Source organism: Rutilus rutilus, assembly GCF_951802725.1.
Source record: "Rutilus rutilus genome assembly, chromosome: 2".
NCBI classification, from domain to species: domain Eukaryota; kingdom Metazoa; phylum Chordata; class Actinopteri; order Cypriniformes; family Leuciscidae; genus Rutilus; species Rutilus rutilus.
The window spans coordinates 33,812,992-33,834,668 of NC_140210.1; the positions used below are offsets into that span (position 1 = coordinate 33,812,992).

Below are 21,677 nucleotides of genomic sequence, written 5' to 3' on the forward strand. Positions count from 1 at the left end.
AGATGGTAGAGTCAGAATTTGGCGTAAACAGAATGAGAACATGGATCCATCATGCCTTGTTACCACTGTGCAGGCTGGTGGTGGTGGTGTAATGGTGTGGGGGATGTTTTCTTGGCACACTTTAGGCCCCTTAGTGCCAATTGGGCATCGTTTAAATGCCACGGCCTACCTGAGCATTGTTTCTGACCATGTCGATCCCTTTATGACCACCATGTACCCATCCTCTGATGGCTACATCCAGCAGGATAATGCACCATGTCACAAAGCTCGAATCATTTCAAATTGGTTTCTTGAACATGACAATGAGTTCACTGTACTAAAATGGCCCCCACAGTCACCAGATCTCAACCCAATAGAGCATCTTTGGGATGTGGTGGAACGGGAGCTTCGTGCCCTGGATTTGCATCCCACAAATCTCCATCAACTGCAAGATGCTATCCTATCAATATGGGCCAACATTTCTAAAGAATGCTTTCAGCACCTTGTTGAATCAATGCCACATAGAATTAAGGCAGTTCTGAAGGCGAAAGGGGGTCAAACACAGTATTAGTATGGTGTTCCTAATAATCCTTTAGGTGAGTGTATATTGATCATTCATATATCGTAAGGGTGTGCCTCAGACCATAAATCACCAGCAGTCTTTCTGAAAAGTATTTTTGCTTTTATCAGACAGCAAAACTTGTTATTCCTGTTACGCAGTACCTGTCTTTATGCTGAAATCTTGTGTCACTTTACTTTCAATTTCAGCAGCTGAACATGAACACAGCAACAATATAAATCCTTTTCAGGGAAAAAACAAAACAAAGAAACATATGTATAGAGCATATGACTCTACTATGTCACAGGACTACAATGACAGTGTAATGATGTGGAGGATGCAGTAAGATCCAATTGCAGCTTTATTAGAATAAACAGGCAGGGTAAATCAGGGGCAGACAGAACAATGGAGATAATCTCAGAGCAGAAACAGAAAACAGGCAAGGGTCGAGGCAGGCGGCAGGAATCACAGTCCAATGAACAATCCGGGTCAAGACAGGCAGCAGAAGAATCAGAAGTCGGTATAAACAATCCAAGGTCAGTAACAGTTCAGCAAACACAGGGAAAACGCTCAGAAATTGTACACCGGGGCAATGCAATACTTCGCAGTGAACTGAAGAGTGACAGGTTTATATGGGTGTATGTGAATGAGCTGCAGGTGTATGAGATGAGTGTGGATGAGCTGCAGGTGTATGTGCAATCAGTCCCAGGTAAGCGGCATGATGGGAAGTTGAGTTTGTGATGTGATCAGTCTGGTGTGGAGTGCCCTCTGGTGACTCTCAGAGGCACTCCAGCTGGTGATCGTTACATAGCCCCTCCCCAAAGAGCGGCTTCCAGACGCTCCAAAAACAGTCCAGGAGGGAGGTGGAGCAGAGGCGGATCCGGGGGCGGGATGGAGGGCCAGGTCCGTGGGGCAGAAAAGGACCTGTAGATTGCAGCAGAACGGATGTCCAGGGTGGATCAGGCTGTGCAGGCGACCAGGGCGGATCAGGCTGTGCAGGCGACCAGGGCGGAGCAGTTCGTTCAGGAGGCCAGGGAGGAGATAACCCTTTGAATGGCCACGGCGGAGACGACCCCTCGGGCGGCCACGGCACAGGAATAGACACCGGCTCAGGAACTGGAACAGACACCGGTTCCGGCTCAGGAACTGGGACAGACACCGGTTCCGGCTCAGGAACTGGAACAGACACCGGTTCCGGCTCAGGAACTGGAACAGACACCGGTTCCGGATCAGGAACTGGAACAGACACCGGTTCCGCGGCGGCCATCTTGTCCGAAGACACTGGCTCGACGGAGACCATCTTGTCCTGAGACACTGGCTTGGCGATGGCCATCTTGTCCGGAGACACAGGCGTGGTTTCGGCCATCTTGTCCGAAGACACAGGCGTGGAGTCGGCCATCTTGTCCGAAGACACAGGCGCAGGAAGAGGAACAGATTCAGGCTCAGGAACAGATTCAGTCTCGGCGGGACGAGACTCTTGACGGCCGGACGTGACGTGAAGCTCAGTCTCTGGATCGGCAGAAGTGACGTGAAGCTCAGTCTCTGGATCGGCAGAAGTGATGTGAAGCTCAGTCTCTGGATCGGGATTCTCTGGTTTCCGTGTCCAGGGATCGGGTTGTCGAGGCCCCCGCCTTCGACTGCCGCCCGATCCTCTCAGCACCGGCCCCTTACGGTCCCTCCTGCAGGTGGTGAGCCCACGGGAAGGCGGCCCCACGTCACTCCTTCGGGCTGAGCCCGGCCGGACCCCGTGGGGGGAGGCCCGGCCACCAGGCGCTCGCATACGAGCCCCAACCCCAGGCCTGGCTCCAGGGTGGGGCCCCGGCTGCGCCATACCGGGAGACGTCACGGTTCTTGATTTAATTTGTCTCATAAAGGGTATTTTGAACCACTCTTAGTCTGACCCGTCGCCTAGGACCTGTTTGCCTTGGGAGACCCTACCAGGGGCATATAGCCCCGGGCAACATAGCTCCTAAGGTCATTCGGGTACTCAAACCCCTCCACCACGTTAAGGTGGCTGTTCAAAGAGGGGTATTAAAATTTCAATTTGGTTTTTAAAAGAATTGTTAAAGCCTACTTTGTTTTATTATCCCAACATGCTGTTTACTCACATAATAGCAGAACATTAGAAGAACAGATGTTTGATAACAATTTTGTTTAAAGGTTCTATTTTAACAGTGGTATTGCCTATATTACTTTTTTCAGACTTTTATAGGCTGTTATATTTTGGGTTGTTTTGTTACATTTGAATATAGGCCTACAGCAAAAATGTATCTATTAAAATCTTTTTACAGTTAAACATCTGTGCCAATGTCAGTCTTGTTCCTATCTGATCATTTTGCTGACAGGAGAGTGGGAATATATGCAGGCCAGACTGGAACCTGCGTTTATGGCTCTTCACAATGCTTGTCAGTTTTTAAGATTCAGCTAACCATTTCTGTCAACATTTCAACTCAGTTTTAATGTTTAAAAAAAAAAAGAAGAAAAAAAGAAAAAGACAGTTTCTACATTCAATGTTTTTTATTTCATGACATTTTCATAAATAACAACTCATTGACATTTATTAAAGCTGCGGTTCCCCAGAACTAGTAACAGTAATCATAGTGATAAGTGCTTTGTTTTCAGAGAAAGAGGATCTCTCTTAGAAAGAAACAAATTTTATACAGTAACACGGACCTTACGAATCCATCCATCCCCTATCTGCAATAACATCACTTCATCACTGACACAAAGAAGGCAAGTTCTGAATGTCTGTGCTAGATATATTACACACGATCAGTTCTCTTGCGTGCATGGAAAAGTAAAAACTAATCAGATATTTCATTATCAGCTCTCTGAGATTTACAGCCCAATGTTACTTCACAGATTAGTATTAAAAAATGTACTTTACAAGAACCTAACAAGTTCATTCTTTTTACCATTTTACTCATCAAACTATAAGAAATATAACTTTCTGCTTAAAGCAAGAGCACTTATTGCATCCATATCTCATCTGAATTCAGATCCGAATAAGACAAAACGCCTTGAGACAACTTCACTTCTGATGCCAGTATGAAGGGAAGTTTCAATGCGCTAGACAGCTTTATGCCTATTGTCATGCATTAATATGTACAGATCACTGTTTTGTACAGTACTCAGCATGCAGATACTTCCTATGCTCATCTTATAACATAAGCAGATGTACGTTCACAAGCATAAGGAAATTCAGTGAACGTATTTTTGAGGTTTAATCTGCACTTCAGCATTACAGACCGTCTAAGATTCTGCATAAAGTAAAGACTGAATATGAAACAGAAACCAGATGTGTAGATCATATGTGTTGGGGTGTGTCACATAACTGTCATGAGTAAATGTCAGTGACATCAGGAAACACTTTGTGCAAGATGCTATTTTACTTTTTTAAACACGATTCCATACCTTGAACATAAAAAAAAAAAAAAAAGATCTAGAAACTAGATCAAACATGAAGGTAAATCAAACATCAGTCATGTAAGAGGAATCTTTTTTTTTTTCTTTTTTTTTTTTTAAATAACAGCAGCAGTGATCTAACAAGAGTGTGTCCTCCTGACCACTAGGGGGAGATAAAAAAAAAAAAGTATCCTGCCATCCTTTACAGGCACTCCTACACATCTTCATTTGTGTAAAACTCAAAACGTGGAACTTTTCATTTAAAAAAATGCCTATTAAACAGTACAGTTTACAGAATTACTGCATACATTGCATCTAAACATACAAGTGTATCACAAAATTGTATCAACAAATGTCTGACATCAGTACTCAGTGTCACACACCCTAATCCACTCTCACAGCAAAGTGAAGAGAACTCAGTCCTTCAGAGGAATGCTTATCTAATAAATAAATACATGAGATAATACACATAAAATGTTTGACATGCCACTATTTTCACATAGGTCACCCTTAAATATTATTATTAAATTTTTTTTTTAACAGTGGCTTTGAGTCAGTCAAACATTTATGGAGCACAAAAAGAGCACACGATAAAAAGCAGACAGTATTGTAAAGCGATGATATTAAGTTATTCTGAATTACAGTACAAAAAAAAAAAAAAAACACCATGACAAAGAACTGGCACTATGGTACCAGCATGCCTTTCATTTCTCACTTTTAACTTATGTGTTTCTAATGCACACATTTGAAGGTATAGTTCACTCAAAAACGAAAATTCTAGGACAGCACAACATTTTGTAATTTGAAATTTTGCTGATGACATATAACTATATTTAAAAAAAAAAAGAAATATATATATATATTTTAGAATGAATGGGGTGATTTTATAAGGGAGTGCTCCTGCATAGAAAATAAAAAAATAATTTAAAAAGATTAACTTTTTTGAGTGTGAACCATTCTTTTAAGGGCTGAACAATTTGGGAAAACCTAAAAAATGTGGGTGTTTTCAATATCTTACTCAAACCTATATCAGACAGCGGGCACCTATAAAGTGACCTTATCTCTTTCCACTTAAGTTTTCATAGGCCACATTCCCACTGTTTTTGTGCTGCTGTGATTATTATTAAATAACATATGGTAATAATACTATTGTACTGTAAAATAAAATAAAAATACTTACCAAATAATTGTATTTTATTGTAAAACCATCAAATTGTTATACTAATATTTGCATCTTAGCCATCAAGCTTTTGTTTTTGCAAGTTGCCAGCAAATAAATATATGCACTGCCTGTTTTCAGAGTAAAGCATGGCACTGTATTCATTTAAATGCAATCCGCTAAAAATGGTAGTGCATATATTTATTTAAATAAATTGCAGCCAGCACAATTTGACAATCACACTAAGCCATCTCGCAAAATTGAATTTATTTCGATATACTGTGTAGCCCTAGAAAATGATTTACTCACCCACGTCAAAAGACTTTCTTTATTCTGTAAAACTGTATTTTGAAGAATGTTTTAAATAACATTGGACATGACTGACTTTCACTGTCTGAACATCATCTTTTGTGTTCCACAGAATACAGAAAGTCGTACAGGTAAATGATGACAGTTTTCATTTTTGGGTGAACCATACCTCTATTTCAATGTTTCATCCCACACTGCATCCAGTAAGATAACCATACTAACATCAGGGATGCGTTGCGTTGTAAATATTGAGCAGTTTCTGAGATGTTGCAGTGGTCATCTTTAGGTCTGGGCCTCTGGCAGAGGTAACCCTGGCTCACAGGTTGCAGTGGATAGAGCCAGACCCGTTGCTCCCCGACAGAGCAGTCCCTTTGCTGTGGCTGCAGACGCTTCCCTTCTGTTAAAGTTCCTGTAAGGTCGTCGTGGAGGTCCACGGTGCGAGGGAGGTGGTCCACGCAGGCACAAGGAAGGGAAGCTGAACCCAGCCAGACAGCAGGCCGGACATGACATGACATCGTCTTGTTCATTAGTGGGCGGTAAAGGCTCCGGGGCAGGGCCTCGGTATCCTTTGAGTCTAGCCCATGCAAACGGCCGCCCAGGCCTCAGCAGTCCATTGTTGTTGTCCAAACGGGGAAGGGGAGGTAATAACGTTGGTCCGTTTGAGATGGGCGCAGCCCAACCATTGGATTTTAAGGACGGGGAATAAGAACCGCTAATAAGCCGCTTTCCTGACACGTTTCCTTCTGCTGTGTCGGGCGAACTACTACAGTCCATGGGCTCTGTGAGGTTCAGGCCCTCCTTTTCCACCTCTTCCTCCTCCTCTTCTACCCGTTCTAAAGACACCATATCTAAGTCCAGAACCAGGCCTGTGTCCTCCACCACATCTTGCCGTCCTTCCGCCTCTTCCTCTTTCATTCCATCACCCAGTTCTTCATTTCTCTCATCCTCTTCCCGGCCCTCTTGGTCCCGGAAGGGTAGCTGTCGACCCAGATCAGGGGTGCACGGCAGGGACCGACACCTTCGAGGGGGTCCTCGGAGCCCCGGGCTCCCGTTTAGTGGTGGGGAGGCACAAGGGTCTGGAGGTGGTGGAAGGGTAAAGGTAAGAGAGATGACAGATTTGCTAGGGGTGTCGAACAGCTTGATGCGACCGCCGTTGAGGTCTTGGCGAAGAGAGAATGGGTTGACCCGTGCAGGAGTGCCTAAACATGGTGATGTGGCAGGGGGCAATACGTCTGACTGACTACGTGACAGGCGCTGGTCACCGGGATAGCATGGTGAGCTTCTTCTCCTATACGGGCTGACGTCAATGGCAATGGGTTCTGAGGAAACCACAACAATGACATTATTTCTTTAAGAGTGGTAAAGAAAGTGTTGTAAAAAGAGTTCAAGTTTAAACCAGTAAATTTACATTTTCATTCAGAATTCTGGGGTTGGCAAGAGCTTTATTTGTTCAAAAATACAGCAAACACAGTAATCTTGTGAAATATTATTACAATTTAAAATGACCAGTCTTCAGTGTCACATAATCCTTTAGAAATCTTTGTATTATTTGGGGCGTAAGACACATTTCTGATTTTGAATGTTAAAAAAAGTACAACTTAATATTTTTGATTTATATATTTTTTTCAAAACTGCATTTATTTGAAATAGAAATCTTTTGTTATATTATAAATGCCTTTACCATCACAATTTAATGCATCCTTGATTAATAAAAGTATTAATTTCTTTAAAAATTTAAACTGACCCCACACACAATATATATGCACGTGGGCTTAAAATCAATTATTTATTTATTTAATCAATGATTATAAATAATAATTCATTACACTGATTTAGCGCACTGATTTCCTGGCCATGTTGTTTGCCCATGTTATTTGTAACATGCTTACCTAGGATGACTGGAACTTCACTCTTCACTCTTTCTCTCTCGTTCCTCTCAAGTGTCACTACTATTTCAGAGAAGGCAGGGCGACTGTCTGCACTCATCTACCATAGACAAAGAATAACACATAAATGACAATCTCAGTGAAAAACATGAACAGTTTTATACAGATCTACAGTCCTATGTGTTTTTGAATTTACAGTTTTATTTTAAGTTTGGGTACGTAGCTTACATTGCAACAATTGACAGCCAGGCGAAGGAATGGAGGTGGACAGTCTCCCACCATATGCCCAAAGGCTTCCACATCCAGTCCAAAATCCTACAGTCAAAAAGAACATTTTATTTCATATGTATTACACTAATCAGGCATCTTCAGACAGAATACAAATACACACATAGACAAACTTGAGATACATATTTAACTTCAATAATGAACAACGTGTTGCTTTCTAAAATAAAATGAACTACTTTGTTGAAATATGCAACATGATGCTTGACCAGCAGAGGGAGGCAGCGCACTAGTGGTCGTGCTCAATTTAACGTCAGATTTAGATTAAATATAGTTATTCATATGCACCATAGACAGTATATAAACTGGACACAGCGACCCCATTGGATTCAACGGAGGCATGTGAAGTCAATTAGAAGCACTAACTTCCTGATGGTCGAGTGTACTGCGCAGACTCACACTGAGCTTGACAACGTAGATGTGACGTGAGCAACCCGTCTGTCTTCTAGTAGCTGTGCCAAGCGAAATCTGAATCATTCCCTTCCGAAACGTGCAGAGACGGAGAGCGTGAGTAGGAGCTGCCCATGATCTTGGAGCAGGAGAAACTTTTGCTAGGTATTCTGATTAATTATTTTGTCATTTTGCCTCCACGTCCCCCTGATTGTGCGCGAGCTTCTCCTCCTGTCCATACGGTAATCTCTCTACTGTGCGACAGAGAGTCGCGTTGGTATGACGCAATCGTTAGCCTATTTTTACAAAAACTGCTTCTACGGGGCCATAACGTAAGATACAAGGTAATGGAGCCTTTTATACATTTTCGTGTTTCTTTAGAAATAAATAATGGACAAATGGAGTCTTTAAACGCCTCAGATGTAAAGTTATTCGCTGTCAAAGTGACGCCAAAATGAATGGGAGTCAATGGGATGCTAACAGCAGGTGATGGTCTGATAGCCAATGGCGGCGCCCGGGGAAGCTTCAACATAATATGAAACGCTGCCCCCCTGATATGCACATGCGTCATGTTTATAAAAAACCATGGGAGTAAGTGACGCAAGGCCAAAATAAATCGAATTATTTCTGCATTAAGTTTGTTTTGTTTACAGATACAGAATACAATTTTACAATCAATAGCCTACAATTCAATACAATTTTAGAATATCAATATTTCTGTTATCATTACCTAAACAATAGACTTTCTAATAGACTAGAAATAGACTTTCAGACAAGATTTAAGTTTTTGTCTTTGAACAAAATCTTTAAACTTAAATTTAGCAAAAGTGATAAGTGCTTTTTCACACAATCTCTAGGCTTGATCTATATCTGATAAACCAGTTTATGATTCTATGCTTGACTCTGTGTTTCATGTGATGTTGTACAGCTGAATGATGTACCTCTGTCCGTGGGAGAATATCTGGGTCAGCCTCAATTCGAGCAATGATCTCACAAAGGATTATTCCATATGAAAAGACATCCGCCTATGGTATGAACATGACATAAATAAAGTTACACAATCACATGAGTAGAGTTGGACATTGATTTGTTCGTTTTCAAAGACAGGATACCTTCTCATTGTAGAGCTCTCCTCTTAACATTTCTGGAGCCATCCAGTAGGGGGAGCCCACAACTGCCAAAGGCTGCTTTTCAACACCATCACTGTAGACAAGCAAAACAAACATTTCATGCATGTCTTCAATTCGTATTTGAGTTATGTTTGGAATAACATTCTGAATATAGTCTTCTCATATAAGTGTAATACTTTTGCTTGGGTTAAATGTGTGTCATAACATGTGTGTATTATTTCTGTTATATGTAAGATAAGGTATGCACTGACCTATAATCAGGGATTTTCTCTGCCAGCCCAAAGTCCCCAACCACAGCTGTAAAAGCACCACTGTCACAACGCACCAGACAATTCTGTAAAAAGAGTGTTGTGTCAGAGTGTATATTTTATGTACAATCTTAACCTTTTTTTTTTTTTTGTCCAATAACTGTAACACTTTGCAGCAAAGCACAGTGAGTTGACATAGGTGCTGGTTAGGGTTGCCAACTGTTCCGTATTAATACGGAATCGTCCTTTATTTTAAGACATCAAAGTATCAGTAGTGTAGTCTAGTGTATACACAGACATATGCTATTTGACCTACTAGTTTTAAAGGGATTTTGCGGATACTAACCTGAATATGAGAGATTATACATATATCAATAGCAGGTCAAGGAAGACTTTAAAACAAAGCAAAATCCTCTGCTCTGGCTTCAAAGCGAGTGGGACTCATTACTAATAGGAATTCTGTTAAATCATCCGCGTTTTGATTGCAGCAAAACAGTTAGGCCGAATTCAGACAACATGGTTACTGTTCATGAGCCCCATATTCAGTCACACAACATCCAGCCATACAGTTTAATATATACAGTAGTCAACATTTGAAGTGGATCAAAACCTTTCATCAAAGTTATACATGAATATTGTATGTATATATACGAAGATTAGTTTTTACGTGCATATGATACGCACTTTATGGCGTGTAATACGCACGTACCGTTACCCCACATCACTAATCCTACCCAAGAGGTTTACAATGCGTATCATATGCACATAAATACTAATTTTCGCTTATAAATTGCACGATAAACACAATGCGTGCTATAGAGACGCATTTCATGAGATCGGGTTGTACACAGTAGTGGCCAAAATTCTTCACCCTTTATTCAAATTATTAAAAAGATTTAAAATGAAAGATTTTGTAAGCATTTTGTGTAGTTGTGCTTGGAGTCAATTGTTTCATTTGTGATAACACAATAAAACATGCCAAATTGTGTGGACATCATTTTTGGCCAGGCTGTCATGCAAAGAAATAATGAACACAACGAAATATTAATAACTGATTATGCAGTAGTCAATGTGTGCTTTTTCCTGTGAGCTTTTTGTTTTCCAATGTTATTTTTTCTATAGTAAAATAAAACCTTTACCTGTAGTTTACCCCTTTTTTAATTAAATTAAATTGTACAAATAGGTTAAGCAAAACAAATCTGTTGCTGTCTGAGATTCATTTTAGCATTTAATTCGGGCAACAACAACAAAAAAAAGACACACTTAACTGCATACACTGAAATGGCATAGACTATGTGGTACAGTACAAAATGTTTGAGTGTCCTTTATACTGTTCATTATTTTCCCATAAAGAACCAAGATGGTCCCTTATTTTCCTTTGCTCAAGTTGGCAACCCTAGTGTTAATAGAATAAATCAGTGCATTGTAATTGTGTCTGTACCTTAGATGTAAGATCTCGGTGGAAAATGCCCTTGCTGTGTAGATATTGCAGCCCTCTTGCAATGTCCAGAGACAGACCTATCCTCACAGTCCATGACAGATATATGTCACTGTCCAGCAGCTGCTCCAAGTTGCCCCCATTTATGTACTGTAAATGTAGTCACATTACAGTTATCATCACATCAACCAGACAGTCAATTAACTCCTGTAGTCTGGATTTCTGTGCAGTGTCTTACCTCTGTTAGCGCATGAAGCTGTCCTTCGTGAACACATACACCCAAAAACCTAAGAAAGACCTCAAGGTGAGTATTGGATTTTTTTTCTTTTTGCTTTCCTTTTGTAAATATGCATGTTTTAACCTCGGATAATTCCCCCATGAGATACATAAAACAAACAAACAAACAAAAATATACCACCACATTTTCATCACATTCAGTTCAGACTTTACAACCACACACCTCAAGTAAATATAACGGGTGTAGTGCTGCCATTGAACAGTAGTGCAGTAAACAATTCATTGTAGTGTTGGGAAGCATTTCATGTAGGGCTGGGCGATATGAATTTGTATTTATTTATCGATAAACGCCTTAAAAAATATTACGATATACGATTACATCGTCTACCCAAGCCTTGCCGGAGACAACACAGCTGATATACACTGTAAACAAACACCATGAGTTGGACTGCACTAATTGATAGCCTGCAATTACGTTTAATTTAATTTAATTTAATTATTGAAACATTAAAGGTTTTACTTTGGTTAGTTTGAGCTTAAACTAACATAAAACATTAGCTTTGCTGTTACTGTATGTAAGTGTTGCAAATAAGTTAAAAACTATGCTTGTTGATGTCACATAGTAATGTGTCTTGCCTATTTTAGCATAAAATTCATTGTTTCTTTCTTTTTGGCATTATCGCCACATGATTATTAGTTTAATTTTCCTTAATAATAACTTGTTTAGCGCTGTTTTTAAACTGTTTTTAAACTTGTATTAAAGCTATAATATATATATATAAATCAGGGATTAAAAACAGATTGGTTCGTTCTGCATGAGCAAAAACGGTAAGGTTCTTTTTTCTTTCTGGTTAGAGTTCCAAAGTCTCCTTAGGTCACTTATAACGAAATAAAAATTACTGCTTTATTTATTTAGAAACAGAAGTAATTCAAAATTATATTTATGTATTTTATTTTTTATTTTTTAATCTACAACAAAGTATAACGCTCCTAATAAGCTTTATTTATTAATAAGCCAACATCTGAAACTCCAAACCTAAAGAAAGAAAGACCTCAAGGTGAGTATTGGAGTATTTTACCTCACAACACCCACCCCCTGTCGGTGATTGGTTGAAACACTATTTGTTTTGGTTTTGAGTGGTTGGTGAAACCAATTGTTTTGGGCCTGAAATCACTGATACAACCTTTAATCTGCCATCATCATCATCTTAGGAATCTAAACATGACAGAATACCAGACCAATTAGGGACATTGCAGCTGTAAATGTTGCGCCTAGAAGCTGCCCTGAACTTAGCGGAGGAATTGTTTTTATTTTACAGGGTGGCAGTACTTTGGAGTACTATGTGGAGGAGTTTATCAACATCAGCCACTGTGCGACGTGTGATGACCTCTCCTTAATGGACGGTTTCTGGTTTGGGCTGGACAAGGACATCAATTTCGCTCTATGTGTGGATGGATCCTCCTTTGTCACTGGCAAAGTGGTGGATAAGAACATTGCGATCCAGCCCCACCCAACATCCACAGAAATGTCGCCGAGCACAGAGCCCAGCCAGCCTTCATCCTGCAAGACGGATACAACGTCAGAGCCCCCACAGTGAGTCTGACCAGGTGTGTGAGCTGGTAACATCTGTACCTGTGGGAGTATTGGTGGAGCTGGACACTGAAGCATGGCTGATCGATTGGTAAACAGAGGTAATGCTCCCAACCCAGTCCTGCCCTGTATCTACTGTATTGACACCATCACCGCTGGTCTCTCCATCCCTGAATCTTATTTTCCATCACCGCTAATCCCACCCAGTCTCCCTCTCTTGCCTCCTCATCCAGATTCAGCCAACCCTTCAGCCCCACCTCAGCTGGTGCCATTCAGCCCCTCATCTTTCCCCTGACGCATTGCTGTGTGGATGAGCCTCGGGTCTTACGGTTGCCATCTTCACCTAAGTAAGTGGTTCCCCCGGCTCCACCTCCAGCATCTGTGCCCATCACTCCACCTCGGCTCCCTCGTTCCACCGGCTCCACCTGGGTCAGACGTCACCCCTCCTATGCCACGGACTTACATTTGCTGCGCTCCGTCTCTCCACCCCTATGGCTCTGTCTGGCTCCGCCCTCCCTTTGGGGCCACCTCGGCCCTCAGTTGCTCCGCCTCAGTCATCTGGTATCCCGGTTTAACCTCGTGGAGTCAGTGCTGCGGCTCCGCCTTGGTCTCCTGAACCATCGGTGTCACTTGGATCCATCAGCTCTCCGTCTGCGCCTAGGGCTCCACTGTCAATGGCTTCTCCGTCGGTCGTCCCCTGGATGTTGTCAGACTCCATCATGCCCCCTCCCTCCGTCGACTCCGCCATGGGCTTTCATCCTGACTGTGCTCTGGTGTAACACCTGGCCACTCCTCCCATCCTAGCCTCCTTGGTTCCTACCACCATCATCGCCACCATGGTTCCTTCCACTGGGGCTTCCTCCTTCACCAGTCCCTCGTCTACCTCAGAAACCACCTCCTCAGCCATTTTACGGCAATCAAGATAAGTTAATTATTTTCTTTTTCTTTTGTTCTTTGATTAACATTAATAACAGGTGGCAGCAGGTATGTTTACGTTCACTTCAGACAAAACCGACTGTTTACAGGGATATCTTGACATCATTTTGTGTGTATTTGTCCATGCACTATATAAGAGGCGGCTCTATGTGCGCACTTTGGATGTGTGTGCAGCACAGAAAACAACACAAAAGTACATTAGTGTTCTCTTTCGTGTCTTCTTGCACTTGGTTTAAAATCACATTAAAATGCACACACAGGAAACGATAAGCAATTTAATTACATAATTGGAATAGATTTTCTATTCCTAACACTACTAAATACTAGCCTAGTCTATAGAAAAGATTTAATCCATACCATGCGATTGCATGTGAATCAATATGTGTATGGTAACTATGGGGCTATGTGAAATATATTTGTCATTTTTTCCAGATATTGTTGATGATCAATCTGGTAACTGACAGTTATATTTTCATATCGCCCAGCCTTAATTCCATGCACACAGAGAGAAGTATTCCGTCTTTTATATAACAAAACATTTTTTTTAAAAGGGAAAAAAAGTGAGTGCCACACCTGAGGATGTTGGGGTGGCAAAGGCGGTTCATGAGTTGCACCTCTCTCAGCATGTTGGCTTTGTTACTGACCATTGTGTTCATCTTCAGAGCCATCACCTGTCCTGTGATCCTGTGCTGCACCTGCAGAATGCACACACACAGGCATAATGATTTTTATACTGAATACATTTTTTATTCTATCCCCTAACCTTAAACCTACCCATCACAGAAAACTTTCTGCATTTTTTCTTTTTCAAAAAAGATCATTTTGAATGATTTGTAAGTTCACCACAAAATGTCCCCACAAGATAAAAAATAAATAAATGTATGGAATACCTGATCCACTGATTCAGTGACACTACTAAAATTTAATATTTTGTATGATACACATAGTAGACCAGAAATTCCCAAACCAGGGTCCATGACCTTTGATTTGTCCCACCATGCCATATCAAAAGAGGGTGGGGGAAAAAACATGCCACTGAAGCATAACTTAATTCATTGATTTAATTCATCTTTTTGTATTAACATTTTTGTAAAAATGTCAATATTATTAGAATATAGTTGGATATAATGCAACATTTACTTTCAGGCCACGGTGCTCACACAAGTTTGACTTTTGTCCCTTTGTAGTAAACGGCTTGGGCACCTCTGCAGGTGAGAATATTTAGTTTTCTTTGGTTTTTTGGTTTTCTTTCCCATGCTAAAGTTGACTAAAAAGAGGAATAAAAAATCATCTTTTGGAAATTGAACTTAATGCCTTAATTAAAAAAAATAGGAAAAATCCAACCTTTAAGGACACCAATTTTCTTTGTGAATGAATAATGTATCGTAAATAAATAAATGTTCTTCCTTACAATACAGGGTGCATAAGTCTGGACACCCCTATGTTAAATTCCCATTTTTATTTTTAAAGGCCAGTTACTTCATGGATCCAGGATACTATGCATCCTGATAAAGTTCCCTTGGCCTTTTGAATTAAAATAGCCCCACATCATCACATAGCCTTCACCATACCTAGAGATTGGCATGGAGTACTTTCCATAAGATCATCTCTCAATGCAAATCAAACCAGCTATTAGGCTAACTGAAATAAAACCATGCCAATCTCTAGGTATGGTGAAGGCTATGTGATGATGTGGGGCTATTTTAATTCAAAAGGCCAAGGGAACTTTATCAGGATGCATAGTATCCTGGATCCATGAAGTAACTGGCCTTTAAAAATAAAAATCTGCCTGGATTTTTCCTAATTTTTTTAATTAAGGCATTAAGTTCAATTTCCAAAAGATGATTTTTTATTCCTCTTTTTAGTCAACTTTAGCATGGGTGTCTAAACTTATGCATAGCACTGTAATTTTTTTTCTATGATTGTATTATTATTATTGCAATATACTGAACAGCCTATATATACTCCAATACAGGAGTTAAATCTATAAGTTGATTTCCTGACTCAAAATTCCATACCACGTCTTTTTCAGTAAAATCACAACAAATAATTTTGTTAATCATTATCAACAAGCTTCTGCATCTAGAACCTGTAGAGTGCTTATATCTCATTCTTTACATATTCTCATGAAAATCATGGATACATTGCAAAAATAGACATAAAAATATTATATTGTAATGTAAAAACTTCCACAGCTGGTCTTCACAACAGCGAAAGTGCTTGATGGGTCATGCCATTTAGTCGTGTAGCTCTAATTGAGGATAAAATCTATACACATTTGTACAAGAGCATCCAAAGCTTTTTCTGGGCCAAAAAAAAAAAAAAAAACGGAATTACTCTGAAGCATGTCAATTAAAATGAGGAAAATATAGGAGTTGAGAATCTAGTGGTGATAGACAAGAGAAGCTGGGATTTGTATGCACAATAATACAATAGTTGTCTTTAAGTTAAATTAAATATGGCTTTTTGGTTTGTATTATTGTGAGAGAGTAAGACAGAGATCCAGTGCAGTATGCTGAGTATTAATAGTCATTAGGCACTAATAGGCTTTCTGGATTTCCCGTCATCCCACCTAACCAGCTGGAATGCCGGACATCAATGACGTCGCATGCAAAACTTAACATGGGCTTCACCAACTCCTACACACGATCAATCACCAAACACCACAGCATACATCATCCCACATTTATAAATCAGATATCGGACTGAATTTGATTTATAACTATTTGCGAACCGTATGTCAACAAACAGTACATTCATATTTCATACTTAACGAAGAGTCATTTGTCAGTCAGACAAAGTTCTTCTATGACACCATTTTGTTACAAATAAATTGTAATTAATGATGACATCGTAAAAGGAAAAAAGACACATGACAGTTTACTTAAGATGGCACAAACCATTTTCATGAAACATCACATTTATTAAAAGTTACATGCTCAGCTTTCTGCAAAGTTTTAGTTGTCTACTGTAAGACAACATATTCCAAAATCTGTGTCAAAACAGCTGTTTTTCTTTATTTATAGAGATCAAAAAAGACATTTGTCACATATTTTCAGACCTCACGAGTTATTAGTTATGCTCACATATCTGCAGTACTGCAAAAAATCTGTAATACTGATGTAACTAACCACTAATTAAGAATAGCTGTAGTATTATGTAATAATGTATGTTATTATGTATTAATATTATTTATGTATAACTACAGGGTGGGCCATTTATATGGATATTAAAGTCCTGTTTGTGGCACATTAGTATATGTGAGGGGGCAAACTCCTCAAGATGGGTGGTGACCATCACATATACTAATGTGCCACAAACAGGACTTTAATATCACCAACCATTCCCATGTTATTACGGTGTATCCATATAAATGGCCCACCCTGTACTATTTTTGTAAATTATTAAATTTGGGATGGTTTGACTTTGAACTTCATGACAGTCAGTTGTAGTCAGGTTTCACTTACATCAAAATTATTTTAAACAAATAACCCAGAATATTTTTCATTATTGGCTTTCAAGAAGAAAATCAGAGCCGCCAACTGTTGATAGAAGCAAAAGACATGGGCCAATAAACACACACACACTCCTCTGTGATGAGGCAGACAGATTAGGGCAGGTTGGTAATCTGATTATGCTGTCGAGTGGAACCGTCCTGTCTTATCATTTATAACAGACACCGTTGCTCTTAACATGGACACACATGACACTGTTCTATTATATACAACACATGATTATTGAGAAGCAGTGATAACTGAAGCTATTATACATTGTAGTTCATGAGACTTTGGGACCTATATTATTTTTTTTTGGGGCATAATATTTAAATGATCATGATTCTAAAACATAAAAACAATATTAATTATGAATTATTAATATAGTTGCTGTTAATAATAATAACACCAATAATGATTAATAATACAAATTATTAATTATTATTATTATTTCTCACAATCAAACACATTAAATAAAAATATTTGTATTTATAAAAGTTACTTTACAGTGAATACCACTGTTGGGTGCTATTCTTTGAGACACACCAAATAGTGCCATTTATTGGTAGACACAAAATAATAAAAATAAAAATAATAATAATAAACATTAAAAAGTTTAAGTTGATAAGAATGTCCGTTAAAAAAAATTATACAATCAATGCTATTTTGAATTTATTTCGCTAGCCTCCTGAACTATGTTAATGATCATAATTTTATGGTATATGGACTGTTCAAATCATGCAAACTCCCCTGCTTTCATCCCAAAAGGTTCAACCAATCATCTATCAGGCATGACCACTGCATTGTGACAGTGGATAAACGTTTGTGGATAAAAAGAGGAAAGGTTAGCAGTACCTTAAATACTTCTGAGAAGAACCCAGAACCGATTTTTTCACAGAAAAAATCGTCGATTCGTGCCAGGCTGGACACCGCACTTCGCAGTGCCCGGTACGATGACGGCCGCATCCGGTTGGGCCCGTAAAGGGCATGAAAAGGTTCTTGGTTTTCATCTTGATCCATTATGATGGATAGGCAGGCAGCGGGTCCCTTCAACGCAGCCAAATATCCAAAGTCCAAATATCCATATCCCGAGTGAGATAGACTACAAATAATCACTTAAAAAAGCAGCTCAATGACTAGTAAAAGGACGTGAAATACTGAGTACCACATAGAATTACTCGATTAAATATTCTCCTAAAAGGGCAAATAAGTGCACGTGATGAAGAGTCCGCTCGGGCTGTTTCGCGATTGATGCGGTTGCCATGTTTCATATTCCTATATTCCGGTCGTTAAATCAGTCTTTACTCCAAAGAGGTTGTGCGTTATCGCTCGCAGTTCCAGATATGTCCTCCCCAATATCCGTAGCTTCACTCTCAACAGCTTTTACAAAGAAATCCTGCAAAAAAAATGTTTTAAAATAAGTAATGTCTCATTGCTCCTTTAAAAATAAAAATAAAAAATAGGCATGTGGTGTCAAATGAAGCCCGATAAATGGCGACAGAACGAGTAAAATTATGTAGAGAGGCAGCAGAAGGGAAACATCTTATTGCAAGCAAAATAAGAATACAGCAAAACAATTCCAATGGCAGTAAGAAATGCGGTGTGTCCGCACCATCTGTCAAGCCTGGCTACAGAGATCCATTGCGGATTGTTTCTGACCGCTGTGTCAGGGCTTGCTCTGAATGCAATTTATGTTTCGCCTTTATCGACTTTTAAAGCGACTACCGTTTTACAGACTAAGCTGAATATTATTTTCTATTAGACATGCGAATTTTCAATAAAAGCATCTTTAAGCGTGCACATGCAAGGACGGCATGCACGTAGCCGGGCCCATGCGGCTGCCAAAGAATATGGCACCGTACCTGATTTCAGTAATATCGAAGAAAAGACTCTCGTTTGTGGACCAACGCTGCATTTAGTAGATCTTCAGTGTTTTGTCAACATCTCGTTCGCAAGCTGTCACTGTCCGTCTCGGCCATAGCGCTTATGCCGCTTGTAAATTTGCCCGTTCCGTTCATTGGTGAGGAATAGGGGCAGGTCTTGGCGAGGCTGGACATTGCGCGTCGAGCATGCGCAGTTGCGCAGTAAATGCTCCAACGTAGGCCAGTGTGATTCTGCACTATTTCGGTAGGCTACTTTCAGGAGAAAAACAGTGTGCACAAAGCAATGGGACGTCACGGGCTGCAAGTCATGGAAATCTTAGCTTAATCGAGTTCGAAAGCATTTTAAGCATTTTAGCCAAGATTTCCACAGCAAGAATGAGTTTACATTTGCCTTAATTCTTGATGTGAGCTTTCGTATTTGGGCTTCTGATTGGCCGCATTATACGTCAATCAAGCATTAAAGCCAATGAGCGGCCAGTGCGCTGGCGTTACTGAACCATGATGTCACTTTTACATTTCAATTCACAATGCAACGTTAAAAACATGCAGACAGTGACCGTGGATGATATCATCGTCGTCGTGAGTCAGCACTGCAGTACTTAAAAAAGCCACTGACCTATTATTTGAAATGAAACTAAAGTATCATATAAATTTGGCCACTGTTGTGCGAATTTATTCCTCTGACATTCATTGGTGAACTCCTCTCATCTGAAGCCACTTTTACCATTTAAGTTAAATCAGACTAAATGATTGTTCCAAAATAATTGACAAATTATTGCTTTGTCTTCAGTGTCATTATTCAAATGTACAGACCAATACATTTGTCCATACGTTTTATGAAATATTATGTAGCCCTGCATAAGCTTAAATTTAAGCTACTCAAGTTTTTCGTTAGAAATGAACAAAACGTCATCAATAAGCGAGTATATTAATAATAAAGCTATATTATTACTCTGTAATGTTACTCTGTAGTGTTTTCAAATAAAATATGGCCTTTTAATTTTACTTGCATAAACTTTGACTTTCACATGAAAAAGATGACCAAAAGCCTGGATCTGCCGTGGTTCATCAATAGGTGGCAGCAGAGAGAAATGTAGACTTCTCTTTCTGCTCTTTAATTTTAAGTTCTTCTTTTTTTTTTCTTTTTTTTTATATAATTGTTGTGTCTCAATTTATACTTACAAAATGTGAAAATGAGTCAAGAACTTGCAGTCGAATTCTGCAATTTTTAAACTTTTGCTCTACACCACATTTGGGCTGTAGTTCATTTGATAAGTTTGTGAGAGATATGGAAAATAGGCTAAATGTATTTTACAGAAGTATTTTGAGACAAAATTGTACTCATAAATATATTCTGGCTGCTGTAGCTATACCATCATGTGTAAAGCCTCAGTTGATACCCAGATCAGTACGGAAAATATTTTACAATTTGTTTTTTTTAATTGTTATATTTAAACCCCCTGGTATTATTCAGTCATTTTACACCAATTAATTTTGCATTTGTACTTTTTTTTTTTTACTTCATTGGAATGTAGAATGGTAAAACACACACACACACACACACACACACAAACATAGACATCATTCAAAAAGGTTAAACGGTCGTAAAAAAAAAAAGTCACACTTGTATTGTTCACAGTCAGAAATGAGGCCTGCCACAATCATGAATTTTGTGCTGATAATTAATTTTCATACAAAAAATGTATGAAAGATTGAATTTTTTTTTTTTTTTTTTTTTTTTTTTTTTGCTGAGGCCACTTATGTTCCCAAAATTTTAGCACAAAAATGTTATTTACATCATTCATGAAACCTTTTTTTCTCTGAAACGTTTTATTTGGGTGGTTTCAGAATGTTCAGAGAGCATTCAAGAGTAACATTACCAAAATGTTTGTAATATTGAAAAATGGAATGTTCCCTTAACATTTGCATAGCCAAAAAAAAAATGTTTTGAACATTCCAAGACCTTTCAGAAATGTTTTTATAATTTATGGGAACATTAGCAATCTCTTTCCTGCAGGCTAGGTAGTGTACTTCCTCCCTGAGTGCGACATGGATTTTTGTTCATCACAACAAAAAGACTGTAATTCTAAATCATATAAAACAGAACAAAGAAACAAGGCGAGAAAAATAACACTGAGCCAATCCTGCTAAAAAATCCAGGATAAACCATCATGAATTCCATGTTAGTTCAAGGCTGGATAGTGCTGATCTGCTGGACTAACATAGTCATACTGTTCTCAAGCAAGGGAAGGGAAGTGGCTTCATAAAAGTTAACTGAGGATAATGCTGGAATTTTCCCGGTATTTCTGACCTTACCGTTTAGAACTGTCAAATCTTATAGCTTATTACAAAGACAGTGAGGAAAATCTAGCATAGCTGGACACTACAGCACAACAAGGTAAGTTTTGCATGCTGGGACCTGCAGGAGAAGCAGGAGGAGGGCTGGTGCACCAGTTTTGCTTGAAAACAGGATGACTATGCTGGATCACCAGCTAGACCAGCACTACCAGCTCTAACCAGCATAAACCAGCCTGGACCAACATGGAATTCATGCATGTTTATGCTGGAATTTTCAGCAGGGAAGTTCAAAGTCATAATCCGACCCTCCTTTCTCCCCCTTCTGGTTGGTTTGGAGGAAATCTTTCTGCATTCATGGTCTAAGCCACAAAGTTTCCCTGTTCTTTCTTCAGACAGCTTAGTGTCCGGTGGTATTACTTGCTAAGGGACAGTCTCAACATGGTCCTAGAA

The 21,677-nt window shown here is 39.4% G+C and overlaps 1 protein-coding gene across 1 annotated transcript; it reads right to left on the reverse strand.

Annotated features, from left to right (window-relative positions):
• Positions 1 to 2,910: 2,910 nt before the first annotated feature.
• Positions 2,911 to 19,078, reverse strand: tesk1a (testis associated actin remodelling kinase 1a). The gene is made up of 11 exons (XM_084390271.1): positions 18,909 to 19,078; positions 17,902 to 18,442; positions 14,126 to 14,247; positions 11,027 to 11,075; positions 10,792 to 10,938; positions 9,354 to 9,436; positions 9,085 to 9,175; positions 8,914 to 8,997; positions 7,526 to 7,612; positions 7,301 to 7,397; positions 2,911 to 6,730 (listed from the first exon to the last, which is right to left on the reverse strand). The coding sequence occupies exons 2-11, from the start codon at positions 18,064 to 18,066 to the stop codon at positions 5,694 to 5,696; spliced, it is 1,962 nt and encodes a 653-aa protein (XP_084246397.1). The 5' UTR covers positions 18,067 to 18,442; positions 18,909 to 19,078; the 3' UTR covers positions 2,911 to 5,693.
• Positions 19,079 to 21,677: the final 2,599 nt, after the last annotated feature.

What these genes read in the sequence shown, in the direction of transcription:
- tesk1a (XM_084390271.1), bottom strand. Translation starts at nt 18,066, where the DNA reads ATGGATCAAGATGAAAACCAAGAACCTTTTCATGCCCTTTACGGGCCC. An exon ending in ACCGAGATCTTACATCTAAG is followed by an intron (nt 9,437 to 10,791) that starts GTACAGACACAA and finishes CTCTTTTTACAG; the next exon opens with AATTGTCTGGTGCGTTGTGA. An exon ending in TGAAGTTCCAGTCATCCTAG is followed by an intron (nt 6,731 to 7,300) that starts GTAAGCATGTTA and finishes TGGTTTCCTCAG; the next exon opens with AACCCATTGCCATTGACGTC.